At 41.6% G+C, this 14589-nt stretch overlaps 1 protein-coding gene across 6 annotated transcripts in view; it reads right to left on the bottom strand.

The window, feature by feature from the left end:
- The window catches only part of cfap221 (cilia and flagella associated protein 221), a 295786-nt gene that overhangs the window by 83162 nt on the left and 198035 nt on the right, over window positions 1-14589 (bottom strand). For all 6 annotated transcript variants that reach the window (XR_010975322.1, XR_010975323.1, XM_068035142.1 and 3 more), the window contains exons 16-19: window positions 14169-14299; window positions 12985-13065; window positions 12650-12757; window positions 3891-4082 (exon numbers count right to left, since the gene is read on the bottom strand). Coding sequence is in view for 4 of the 6 variants with exons in the window: in XM_068035142.1 (XP_067891243.1) it covers window positions 3891-4082; window positions 12650-12757; window positions 12985-13065; window positions 14169-14299 (512 nt within the window). In the remaining 2 variants the exon portion in view is untranslated. The remainder of the gene's footprint in view (window positions 1-3890; window positions 4083-12649; window positions 12758-12984; window positions 13066-14168; window positions 14300-14589) is intronic.

The following is a 14589-nucleotide window of genomic DNA, read 5'->3' as shown; positions in this document are numbered from 1 at the left end:
GTCCTCCCAAGTTTCACAGTCTCATACGGTCCTTCCATGATACCATTCAAGGCTCCACCCTCTGACAGTTTTGAGATCATGAATGGGGTGAAACAGGGCTGCATCGTAGCCCCTACACTGTCTTGTATCTTTTTCTCTGTCCTCCTGACCCATGCTATCCCTGCCGACATGGAAGGAGTGTACCTCTACACATGGTAAACTCCACAACATATCAAGACTGAAAGCCAAGACAAAAGTGCAGCATATCCTGATCAGAGAACTTCTGTATGCTGATAATGCTGCACTAGTTGCCCAGCTCCAAAGGCTCAAGGATTGTCTATCCCATTTTTGTGTCATGTTCTCCCTCACCATCAGCGTCAAGAAAACTTATGGGACAGGGTATTGTGTCTCCACCTGTGATCAGACCCAACAACACACCACTGAAAGCAGTCAGCAAATTCTGCTACCATGGCTCTTCAGTGACAGACAACCTGTGTCTTGATGAAAAGCTCAGCATACACATTGGAAAGGCAGCCACCAACTTTGGCCGACCAACAAAACGGGCATGGAAAAACAACAAATTGACTCACAGGATCTAGATGTTTATCTACAAGACCTGTATCCTCAGTACATTTCTATTTGGCAGCAAAGCCTGGACAACTTACACCTACCAAGAAAAAAGATTCAATAACTTCCACCTCTGGTGTCCACGATACATCTTCAGCATCACATGGAAAGACAAAGTCACCAATGAAGCAGTCCTCTCTAGGGTAAACATGGCAAGCATGCTCACGCGAATCACACAAAGAAGGCTACACTGGCTTGGACATGTGCACAGGATGGAAGATGGCTGCATCCCCAAGGAGATGCTGTATGGGGGAGGTAACCTGTGTCAAATGACCAGCAGGGTGCCCAAGGTGATTCAAGGTTGCTGTCAATAGAGACATGAAAGCCTTCAGCATCAATTATAACAACCAGGAAATTCTAGCTAACGACTGATGCAAATGGTGACACCAGCTGTGGGCAGGTATTCGCCACCACAACGACATATGGTTTCAGAAGTTCCAAAGCAGATGCCAGCCCTGCAAACAAGGCATCAGCAGAGATCATCCTGCACCATCGGCAAGGGATGACTTCAAGTGTGACACTTGTGGCAAACTTTGCCTTTCCAGAATTGGATTGTTCAGCCTTCAAAAGAAGTGCAGCAGGTGAGCTCATCTAACCTCAAAGTTCTGAGGCTGCATTTCCAACATCTCCGCAGATGGAAGGATGCCAAACCAATCATGTTGAAGATGGTCATTAACTGACACTTCTGTAGTGTGAATGTTATTTACTACTTATCAGCCCCGACCTGAATGTTATAGAGCCATAGAGTTATATAGCACAGAAACAGGACCTTCGGCCCATTGTGTCTGTGCCGGCCATCAAGCACCTATCTATTCTAATCTCATTTTCCAGCATTTGGCCCATAGCCTTGTTATCTATGGCATTTCAAATGCTCATCTAAATACTTCTTAAATGTTGTGAGGGTTCCTGCCTCTACCACCCCTTCAGGTAGTGTGTTCCAGATTCCAACCACCCTCTGGGTGAAAAATATTTTCCTCAAATCCCCTCTAAACCTCCTGCCCCTACCTTAAATCTATGCCCCCTGGTTATTGACACCTCTGCTAAAGGAAAAAGTTTCTTCCTATCTATCCCATCAATGCCTCTCATAATTTTGTATATCTCAATCAGGCCCCCCCCCACCTCATGCTTCTCTGCTCTAAGGAAAACAACCCCAGCCTATCCAGTCTCTCTTCATAGCTGAAATGCTCCAGCCCAGGCAACATCCTGGGCTCCTTTGTACCCCCTCCAGTGCAATCACATCCTTTCTATAGGGTGGTGACCAGAACTGTACACAGTACTCCAGCTGTGGCCTAACTAGCGTTTTATGCAGCTCCATCATAACCTCCCTGTTCTTATATTCTATGCCTCGGCGAATAAAGGCAGGTATCCCATATGCCTTCCTAACCACCTTATCTACCTGTGCTGCTGCCTTCAGTGATCTAAGGACAAGTACAACAAGGTCCATCTGACTATCTGTACTTCCTAGGATCCTACCATCCATTGCATATTCCCTTGCCTTGTTAGTCCTCCCAAAATGCATCACCTCACATTTCTCAGGATCAAATTCCATTTGCCACTGCTCTGCCCATCTTACCAGCCCATCTATATTGTCCTGTAATCTAAGGCTTTCCTCCTCACTATTTACGACACCACCAATTTTGGTGTCATCTGCGAACTTACTGATCATACCTCCTGTATTCACATCTAAATCATTAATGTACACTACAAACAGCAAGCGTCCAGCGCTGATCCCTGCAGTACACCACTGGTCACAGGCTTCCACTCGCAAAAACAACCCTCGACCATCACCCTCTGCCTCCTGCCACTAAGCTAATTTTGGATCCAATTTGCCAAATTGCCCTGGATCCCATGGGCTCTTACCTTCTTAACCAATCTCCCACGCGGGACCTTATCAAAAGCCGTACTGATGTCCATGTAAACTACATCAACTGCTTTACCCTCATCCACATATCTAGTCACCTCCTCAAAAAATTCGGTCACTTTTGTTAGACACGATCTCCCCCTGACAAAGCCATGCTGACCATCCCTTATTAATCCTTGCCTCTCCAAGTGGAGATTAATCCTGTCCCTACCACTAATGTTAGACCCACTGGCCTGTAATTTGCTATCCTTCTTGAATGTCCTTGTCTTTCTGCAAGCAGGCATGGACTGCCTCATTATCTGAGGAGTTGCCAGTGAAACTGAACACGGTACAATCATCAGCAAACACCCCCACTTCTGACCTTATGATGGAGGGAAGGTCATTGATGAAGCAGCTGAAGATGGTTGAGCCTAAATTATTGCCTAGAGGAATTCCTGCAGCAATATCCTGAGGCAGAAATGATTGGCCTCCAACAACCACAATCACTTCCCTTTGTCCTAAATATGACTTTTGCCAGTGGAGACTTTTCCTTAATTCCCATTGACTTCAGCTTTTCTCGGGTTCCTTGATGCCAGACTCAGTCAAATGCTGCCTTGATGTCAAGGACAGTCACTTTCACCTGATCTCTGGAATTCAGCTCTTTTGTCCATGTTTGGACCAGGCTGTAATGAGGTCTGTAGCCAAATGAACCTGGTGAACCCAAACTGAGCATCGGTGAGCAGCTTATTGTTGGGTAAGTACCACTTGGTAGTGCTGTTGACGAGTCCTTCCATCACATTGATGATGATTTAAGAGCAGACTGATGGGGCAGTAATTAACTGGATTGGATTTGTTCTGTTTTTTGTGGACAGGATATATCTGAGCAACAGTTCATTTTGTTGGGTAGATGCTTGTTTTGTAGCTAGACTGCAACATCTTGGCTAGGGGCGCAGCTAGTTTTGGAGTACAAGTCTTCAGCACTACAGCCAGGATGTCTAATAGAAGCTAATCTTTTATGTTGGAAGATCATGGTGAGAGTATCAATGTTTCCCGAACATTAATTGGACTCAATTTGAAATTTTAAATGTTTGCAGAGGGAGAAAGTACTTTTAAAATATCGGTTTGCAGCATAGTGGACTCATACTGTAGCTGGTTTATGAACTCAAAATGATACGAGATAGACTTCAAATGAGTCATAGAGTCATAGTGAGGGGTCTGCATTTCCCATCTTTTGTTTGCTTGAATTTTACATTGACAGCTGATAATCAAATTATATTTTCACTTTTCCCATTGATGTGCACTCAAAATTGTATTACATAAATTGCAACCTTATATTATTAAAAATAGCTTGAATATAGTTATTTCATTTTGTTTCAGGGCAGGAAAAAAAATAGAAAATAACCTTGTGACAAGATATAAAGATATTTTTGTAATTACTACTTACAAACACTTGTAGTGGATGATAGTCAGGCTGTTTGAGTAATGCTTGGGGGGCCAATAAGGACAAGGCACCAGCTGCTATTTTTGTACATTTCCATGAGGCTTCAAGGTGGTGATCTATCTCAGGCTGCTCATCCAAATGTATTTTGGTTTCAGGGTGTTTTTTCTCAGTTTGAATCATTGAGATGCACTCATACTGTATGATGAACATTAAGAATAAAGAAAAGGAAAACAATTATAACATAGAACATAAGAAATAGGAGCAGGAGGAGGACATTTTTGTCCTTGAGCCTGCTATGCCATTCAATAAGATCATGGCTGATCTGATTGTGTGGCCTTCACTCCACTTCTCTGCCTGCCCCGCAAAACCTGTTGACTCCCTTATAGATCAAAAATCTGTCTAACTCAGCCTTGAATATATTCAATGACAGCCTCCACTGCTCACTGGGGAAGAGAATTCCAAACAGTAATGACCCTCTGAGAGAAGAAATTCCTCCTTATCTCCATCTTAAATGGAGACCCCTTAATTTGAAACTGTGCCCCCGAGATCTAGATTCCCCCACGAGGGGAAGCATCCTCTTAGCAACTACCCTGTAAAGCCCCCTCAGAATCTTATACACTTCAATAAGACCACCTCTCAATCTTCTAAAGTCCAATAAGCATAGGCCCAACCTGCTCAACCTTTCGTCATAAGCCAAACCCCTCATCCCAGGAATCAACCTAGTGAAACTTCTCTGAACTGCTTCCAATGTGAGCATGCCCCTCCTTAAATAAGGTGACCAAAACCACACACAGTAATCTAGGTGAAGTCTCACCAATGCCCTGTACAGTTGTAGCAAGACTTCCCTACTTTTATACACCATCCCTCTTGCAATAAAGGCCAACATTCCCTTTACCTTCCTAATTATTTGCCGTACCTGCATGCTGACTTTTTGTGATTTATGTACAAGGACACCCAAGTCCCTCTGTTTGATGTCACATATATTGGCCCTGAATTTGTGGTAGTAATAACAGTGAGACTGTTAGCGCTCATCATTATTACTGAGTAAAACTGAAAGGAATTTATGATATATGGAAATGCGCAGTTAAACCTGGAAATTCAGACATTTCTGTCAGAGATACCATGTTCCTCCACAAGATGTGCTGTTGCAATCTTCGCAGATGGAATCAACATAGAAATCACCAATTTTTTATGAAATCAAACGAATTACCCACTATTCCCAAAGATGAAAAAGTCAAGTCTTGTTCAATCAGGAGTAACTGAGTTTTTAATGGCACACTAAGTAATAATTACTGATGAACAAGTTCTCTGGTCCTGAAAAACTATTTTTACAAGCGTAGCGTCTCATTCACTCAGAAGAAAATTTAAAAATTGTAGATTTTTAAAAGTAACTTTTTTTTAAGTTGCAATTTTGATATTTAACTTTCTACATTAATCTTCATTACACTTTTTGTAAAATAATTCAAACATAAAATTCATATTCCCTGCTTTTAACCTCCTGCTTTGCTATCTATGAGAATTCTTCAATCTGACAGATAGATCAGCCTGCTTGCTGCTTGCCCTGTTGCTGAATGTGACAGATCCCCAGTAGAAGATACAAAATTCAAAATAACATCGGAATATATGAAGACTGCGTTCTATAGCCCTCCAAATCTTTGTGGTTAAAGTTAGGGAAGTCTGAAGCCACTGGGAGAAATTTTATCCTGGTGGCGGGGGTCTCGACATCCAGAGGATGCCGTGTCACTTCTTCTACGGAAGGCCTGCCGAATTTAGTGCCAATCAGGCACTTAAGTGGATAGCGGTGGGCCTTCCATGGGATAAAAGACCCCGTCACCTGAGGTCCTGTCCTTGCAGATTTGCCGGCCAATCAGAGGCCGGCAGCTGCAGCACCACCGCAGAGGCAGTGGCTACTGCTGCAGCTGCACCTCCCGGAGGCCGAGGAGCATCGCTGGACCCAGGCGCCAGGTAGATCAGGGCGGGAAGGGTCTCGTGGGGTGGGGGTCGCATGGGACAGGGGAAAAAGGTAGGCAGCAAGGGCGGGGTGGTGTAGCCCTCAGCGGGCAACACCTTCCCGATGTCAGGTCCCTCATTCAAGCGCTAAATGCCTTTTAATGAGGGACCACCCATTTCCCGTGCTGTGCTTCCCGTGCCATCCACTGTATGGCTAATTGTGGCTGCAACAGGAAGAGGCCTTTAATTGGGGGTTAACTGCCCAGTTAATCGGCCTCAACTGGCGACGGGGCGGGAAGGTCATTCTCAGATCATCCGGCTCCGGACTAAATTTTGGTGGAAAACCACCCACCACCACCACTCCTTCTCCCCACCACTATCCCTCCCGATTTATGCTCTCCCCACTTACAAACCTGCCACAGGGGAGAGCATAAAATTCCACCCATTGTCTTTGATTCCTGATAGAAACTCCATTCCCGAGCTACCAACTCCATCCCTCTCCCTAGCAACTGTGTGAGGCTGAAGCAGACTGTTCGCAACATTGGTGTCATATTTGACCCTGCAATGAGCTTCCAACCACGTATCTGTGCCATCACTAAGGCTGCCTATTTCACCTCCTTAGCTTTGCCCCACTCCGCTCCTGCCTCGGCTCATCTGCTGCTGAAACCCTTGTCCATGTCTTTGTTATCTCTGGATTTGACTATTTCAATGCCCTCTTGGCTGACCTCTCACATTATGTTGAGGTCATCCAAAAGTCTGCTGCCCTTGTTCTCGCACCAAGTCCCATTCACCCATCACCCCTGTGCTCACTGACGTACACTGACTCCCAGTTAAGCAACGCCTCCATTCTAAAACTTTCATCATTGTTTTAAATTTGCTCCCTGGTCTCATCCCCCTTTTTATCTCTGCAATTTCCTCCAACACCCTAACCCTCCAAGGTATCTGCACTCTTCTAATTCTGGTCTCTACAGCATCTCTGATTTTGATTTCTCAACCCCCTTGCCTTCAGCTGCCAAAGCCCCAAGCTTTGGAATGCTCTCCCTGAACCTCTCGCCTGTCTACCTCCCATTCCTCCTTTAAGATGCTCCTTAAAACTTACCTCTTTGACAAAGCTTTTGGCCATCTGCCCTAACAATGCCTGATGAACATACAAACTAGGAGCAGGAGTAGGCTATTTGTCCCCTCAAGCCTGCTTCGCCATTCTATAAGATCATGGCTGATCTGTTTGTGGACACAACTCCACTTTCCTGCCTACCCCTGATAATCTTTAACTTCCTTGTTTGTCAAGAAACTGTCTACCTCTGCCTTAAAAACAATCATCTCTACCCTCAGAGAAAAAAATTCTCCTCATCTCAAATGGGAGACCCCTTATTTTTAAACTGTGTCCCCTAGTTCTAATTTCATCCACAAGTGAAAACATCCTTCCAGCATCCATCCTGTCAAGTCACCTCAGGATCTTATATGTTTCAATAAGATCACCTCTCATCCTTCTAAACTCCAAAGAATGCAGACCCAATCTGTCCAACCTTTCCTCATAAGATAACCCCTTCATCCCAGAAATCAGTCTGAACTGCTTCCAATGCAATTTTATCCTTTCTTAAGTAAGGACATCAAAACTGTACAGAATACTCTAGATGTGGTCTCACCAATGCCATGTACAACTGGAGCAAAATATCTCTACTTTTATATTATATTCCCCTTGCAATAAACGATAACATTGTATTTGCCTTCTCAATCACATGCTATACCTGCATATTAACTTTTTGCATTTCATATACAAGGACAATGAGATCCCTCTGCAACTCAAGAGTTCTGCAAACTCTCTCCATTTAAGTAATATGTTGCTTTTCTATTTTTTCTGCCAAAGTTGCCATGTTCACACTTTCCCACATTATACTCCATCTGCCAAATCATTTCCCACTCACTTCACCCATCTATATCCCTTTGCAGACTCCTTATGTCCTTTTTACAACTTACTCTCCCACCTACCTTTGTGTCATCAGCAAATTTAGCAACCATCCATTCTGTCCCCTCATCCAAGTCATTAATATAGATTGTAAATAGTTGAGGCCTCAGCACTGATCCCTGTGGCACTCCACTAATTGCAGCTTGCCAACCTGAAAACAACTCATTTATTCCTGCTCTTGGTTTCCTGTTAGCTAACCACTCCTCTATCCATGCTAATATCTTACCCCCTATACCAGGGGCTCTTATTTTGTTTAGTAACCTTTGATGTGGCACCTTGTCAAATGACTTCTAGAAATCCAAGTGCACCACATCCACAGGTTCCCCTTTAACCAAATTGCTTGTAACTTCCTCAAAGAACTCCAATAAATTAGTCAAACACTATTTTCCTTTCACAAAACCATGTGGGCTCTGCCTGATTGTATTAGGATTTTCTAAATGACCTGCTATAACATCTTTAATAATAGATTCTAGTATTTTCCCTATGACAGATGTTAAGCTAACTGGTCTGTAGTTTCCTGCTTTCTGTCTTTCTCCTTTCTTGAATAATGGAGTTACATTTGCTATTTTCCAATCTGATGGGACCTTCCCAGAACCTAGGGAATTTTGGAAGATTAAAACCAATGCATCCACTATCTCAGCAGCCATTTCTTTTAAGATTCCGGGATGAAGTCCATTAGGCCCTGTGAACTTGTCAGCTTTTAGTGCTAATAATTTTCTCAGTATCCTTTCCCTGGTGATGGTAATTGTTTTAAGTTCCTCCCTCCCTTTCAACTCTTTATTCAAAATTATTTCTGGGATATTATTTGTATCCTCTACAGTGAAGACAGATGCAAAAAATCTGTTCAATTCCTCTGCCATTTCCTTATTTTCCATTATTTACTCCCCAAACTCACTCTCTAGAGGACCAACACTCACTTTACTTAAGCTTTTCCTTTTTAAATACCTGTAGAAACTCTTACTACCTTTTTATATTTCCAGCTAGCTTTCTCTCATACACCAATTTATTTCTCCTTACTATTCTTTTAGTCATTCTTTGCTGTTTTTTATATTCTGTCCAATTTTCTGACCTGCCACTACTCTTCACTGAATTGTACACTTTTTCTTTCAGTTTGATACTATCTTTAACTTCCTTAATTAGCCACAGATGGAGCGTCCTTCCCCTAGAGTAATTTCTTTCTCACTGGAATGTATCTTTTCTGAGTATTACAAAATATCTCCTCAAATGTCTGCCACTGCATCTCTACTGACTTATCCCTTAACCTAATTTCCCAGTTGACTTTAGCCAGCTCTGTCTTCAAACTCTCATAATTACCCTTATTTAAGTTTAAGACATTACTCTTAGATCCACTGTTCTCACCCTCAAACTGAATGTGAAATTCAATCACGATGTGATCACTGCTACCTAGGGGCACCTTTACTATGAGGTCATTAATTATGTGGTTCCCTGTCAAATTTTGCTCATAATGCTCCTGTGAAGCACCTTGGGATGTTTTATTATATTAAAGGTGCTATATAAATACAGGTTGTTACTGTTGGCAGATATCTTCAAGGTCAGCAGCGAGCACTGTTTCTTTGCTGCTGACTGCAAAATCTGGGCCTTTAAGTTTAATTTGACATAAAAATATCCCAGTGAAGCACCTTGACACTAAAGGGGCTGTATAAATGTAAGCTGTCATTGTAACAGATGAAATAGTAGTTAATGTGTATGGAGGGATTAGATTTGTCAACTCTGGTTGGAGACTTTCCTGGAGGTTTGATTTTGTGATGTTCTGACCATATGTTATCTTACCGTGTGACATCTGGTCATATGAAACCTGCACATTTTATTGTATTTATTGCATAAATGTAGTTGTGCTTGTGGCTGTTTTTGAGAAGTTCCAAGAACCTTGAGGTCACCCATGAGCAGGTGAAGAGGAGAAATCTGGGGCACGGAAGATGGGAAGGAAAAGGTGGAGGAATGGTTCGCAGAGGGGAAGCCAGAAGTGGGGAGAACTTTGATTCCACCAGCAACTCACTGAAATTTCACGGATAACTAACAGTAGTACTAGTAATAATCAGATTCCCCTCATAACCAACGATAATATAACAACTTACTGATGATCTTTTTGTAACAACATGAATTTGCATTTATAATAGCGCATTCAGCCTAGTAAAATATCCCAAGTGATATGTATAATGCCCCAAAATACAACCTGTAACGAGTGATAATCCAATAACCTGCTGATATTAACCCTGAAACTACAACCAGAATTCTCCTGCACTGTACAAAGTATTGTCAGGTTCCCCAGTCGATGCCACTTTTAACAGGCTCTGCCTTTCTCCTTATCTCTTTGGACTTGTGTGTGAAGGTGACTACACTGAACAGGAAGCATCAGAGTTGATCCATACCTGGACTTCCCCAGACAAAATCTGCCAGCAGAGACCAACCTGATGAAGTTGAAGAGATAGCTAAGGATATAGATTAGGGAGTTTATATCAAGTTAAGATTGAGGGGGAAATTAGGGAGTTGAGGTGAAATCAGCAAAGGTCAGATTAAATCACACTCATTTCAGAAACTATGGGAAAAGAAAAATTTGCGGTTATATAGCACCTTTAACATAGAAAAATATTTTCACATAGACAATGAGCCAAGCACATATTTGGAGGGGTGATCAGAAGCATGATCAAAGAGGTAGTTTTAAGGAGGGTAAGGGCGGTAAAGGGGTTTATGGAGGGAATTCAAATGCATAGGGCCTAGGTAGCTGAATGCACAGCTGCCAGTAATAGGGTAAAGGACTTGCACAAGAGGCCACTATCTGAGGATTGAAGAGTTTGGGGGAGGGGCAGAGGTTCTAGCACTGACGGAGATTACAGAGAGATGGAAAAGACATTCAGAGGAGGAAGAAATATGAAGAGACAGAGGCCAAGGTGCAAATTACAATTAAAGGTATGCCACTCCCACAATGGTTTGGGTGTAACAATTGATGAAAATTATAGCAGACAAGGAAGCTCTATAAGAAGAAAGGAGTCACCATCCATTAAATATGTTTCAGTCAGTGTCAGAATACCAATAGAATCATCCACAATAATGTTTTGCATGGTAAGGTCCTCGTTTGTAAATAAGTGGACATTTTGGAGAGAAATATGGAGAGGGACTTCACACAAAGCTACAGATAAATTTTTCTTTCAGATAGAGCTAGATTTTCCTCTACAAACCTGCTTGAAATTGAGTGGGGCAGCAAATCTGAATTACCCTCCCTGCTGACAATTGTCAGCAGGGCCCTTGTTCCTGGCCCATGCCTTCTCTGTCTGCCCCTGTTCTCACCACTCCCTGGGGGCTACCAGATAATGCCTGGCAATAGTCCCTTTGGTAATTGCAGGAAAGCCACAAAGCCTCCTGATGGGACGAACAGCTTCCTTCCCTTCTATTTTAACCCCAGATTTAACTGCTGAAAGTCTCAGTCTCGGCCAAGGGTTTCTGTGGATGATTTGTTGTGGGTAGTCCACGTTCTCTAGTGCTGCAGTGGCGATTCCACTGCAACATCACCTGGATTTTACTTGGAGCTGCTGATGAAATTCACATGGATGCTTAATGACCCTTGACCCAGGAAAGAGATTGAATGTAATGGAGGAGTCAGTGTAGAAGAAGTGACAAGAAATTGCACATGTATAATATGGATGCCATTGGGATAGATTTTAATATTAAAACAAAGTTCTCTTCTGTTTATAATCAGAACTCCTTATGCTTACCTTACTGGCCGAACAGATGTTTATACATGATGCACAATAAGCAAAGATTTGGATAGATTGATCTCTGCCTGATTTTTTTGCCCTTGCCCTACCTACTCACCCCAGTGTCCATTCCAATTAAACTTGCTGCAGCTACCTTGAGAAAACCAGTGAAATGCAAGTCCACCTGAACCTTTATATCATCATTTGTCCGGTTCCACTTCCAAGTATTTATGAGGAAGTATGTGTGTTAGTAATCAGTGAGTAGTATTACTTTTGTTTCTGTTAATACTGATAATGCCAGAGATTTTCATTAAATTAATTTTGATAAGCTCAAATAGTGTGGGCATGTGCTATTTTGAGGGAAACATGCTTTTTTCCAGACCAAAATATCAAGACCAATTGGATGTAATACAATTGTGTTCTTGTATTTTGGACAATACTGGCAGTTTTACTAGCAGTAGTGGTGATCTGACCAAGGGCAGGCCCTCTGCTTATGTCTCCACACCTCACAGTCCTACACTTTCCTCTTCAGTAAGAGCCTCCTATTTTTTTAACTTCCATGAGAAATGAGCAATATGACTAGGGAAAAAGTACATTAGGTGGTTTCCAGTTGCCTTCCTCATGTGTGTTATTAAAGGAAACACAAATCCTCTTCCTGAAGGACCTGGTGCCTGTAAGCAGCTATTGTCCCTCGAGGGTCTAGCTCTTCCACCCTCACCACCAAAATTCGCTGGTTCCACCATTGGCCATGGCTTGCAACCCTAAGCATGGGACCCTTACCTGGACCTGGGACGACTTGCAAACGGGCAGGACCGACCACCCCCGAGGGCTCAACTAACCTTGCTGCCCTGAGCTTTACTATATGGGTACAAATTTACAGATCTACAACGGTTCATTTGTAACAGGGAAAGGTGATGATTAGGTTAAGAAAGATACAACATCTTACAAAGCTTTTCCCCTTTTGAATTTGAACTTCTTAAGTGGACATGATACCAAAAATTCTTATTTAGCATAGAATCCTTAATTGCATCTTAGTTTCCTGAATTTAGATCCTAATTCCATTCCTGAAAACAAATAATAGCTCTTTTATTTATATTTCAAAATAGTATGCTAAATTATTTAAGATTAATTACCTCTGCTTCTGACCTGAGGGGCCGTGACAATGTTAATGGAAGGTAACTGGATGAAGCATATTGGGTAGAGTACGGTTTGTATTTCATTTGTTTGTAACGTTGATGAACCTGTAAAATTTATAAATTACATAAAGTAAAATGTTACATTAAAGAAGAGGACTAAAAATAACTGAAGATCATTTTAACAGAGGAAATGAAAGACACCAAAATGGATAGTTTCAGGTATTATTGTTTCACATATTATTCTTTTAACACTGCTTCAGATAAATTAAAAACATAATTCTGACACTGCACCATTGAGAATGGCATAAGAACTGCAGCTTAAAATATATAACCTTTAGATTGAAGAATGGTATTAGTTGATTGATTACTACTTCTGAAGGCTTCACAGACACAGGTCCAAGTGCAGCAGCGGCCTAAAAATTAGATGTTTATTCATTAGTCATGGTGTGCTATTTTGAATACTAGTTTCATTAGAATTTATATTGTTATACTGAACTCCATCAGCAATGATGTTTTATATTATTACAGCCAAGAGCATGATGCTGAGACATCACGCTGCCAGAAATTGTGAGCATTTGTTACAGTGTACAACAGCTCCTTAAATTAAAGGTTAGAATTAAATACTGATAACATAAAATATCTCTATTTTGCCAGCCTGTCAGATATCAATCTCTATTTAAATATGGAACATCCCATGAGCTAATATAAATGCTTACACTAGATAAATATCAGCCAAAGCAACAGAAACATGCAAAGCAAATGGTGACAATAAAATGACAAATGCAGCAGCACTCTAAAAATGGTACTTTTGCCCTTGTTCCCCACCACCCCCCCCCCCCCCCCCCCAAGAAAATGGACACAAGGACCAATTCTACCCCTAAAGATGCCCTTAAATTCAAGTTGATTTGTTGATGCAGATTAGACATTTAAAACCTGTGCTTTATCCTTGGACTCAACCCAAATCTATCCTGTGTAATGAAGGCAAAAACTCTGGCATCATTCTAGAAACAACTGAATCCTATGTAGGGTTTTTCTGAATGAATGAGTTTAGGTCAGCCAAATGACCTTCTCCATCAATGTGTCTTATCAACTTGAATCTAGTTTCACTGCTCCTTTCCATTTGCCCTGTATTTTATCTACAGGACATTTGCTCACTGTACTCTCTCCAAAACAATACAGAATAATTATACAATACATCAAACGCTAAATTTATGTTACAAGTTGCAATTGTCCTCTACAAATCCACTATCAACAAACAAAATAATCATCAACCTGAAACGTTAACTCTGTTTCTCTCTCCACAGTTGCTGTCTGAGTATTTCCAGCATTTCTGTTTGCATGTCAATAAGCAAGATACTTGCTAAGAGAAATACTATCTAGTCAATATAAATTTGCTAACAACTGCTTTGTTGTTGTTTTAGCTATATGAATATTAAAAAAAAATCATATGTTTAAAGTCTGATTTGTCATTAAACATAAATAATACAAATTCTCAAAACATTTATATTTTACTTACTAATTCATCATTCCAGTCAGGAGCGACATAATAAGGGAATGTAAAAGGCTGAATGTCTCCCATTGCAAGGTTCACATGCCGTTTTTCTTCACTTTCCTGAGCTGTCCAGTCAATGGAAACTGTAGTGCTCTCTGCCATACAGGAAGAATAACGGAAAACATTTTAGTACAGAAAAGTGCACAGAAGTTTGGGGCTAGACCTTATTTTTATAAGGATTCCTTCCCATTCAAAATCCTGTCTTAAATTCTGGTGGGGCAGAACAATCATAAGTCCATCGATGTCAGCTGGTGGGATAGAATGACAGTCTTCTGCTTTGCCATGCCACATCGAAAGGGCAAGTCAAGGATAATTGCTGGAATACCCAGGGAATTACATCTAGTTTGCTCTTACAAAGGGGTCATGCAATTCTCACCAGCTGAAA

The sequence above is a fragment of the Heterodontus francisci genome, chromosome 7 (genome assembly GCF_036365525.1).
Source record: "Heterodontus francisci isolate sHetFra1 chromosome 7, sHetFra1.hap1, whole genome shotgun sequence".
Lineage (NCBI taxonomy): Eukaryota > Metazoa > Chordata > Chondrichthyes > Heterodontiformes > Heterodontidae > Heterodontus > Heterodontus francisci.
The sequence above is the reverse complement of the archived record's forward strand: the minus strand, read 5'-3'. Positions and strand labels throughout refer to the sequence as shown.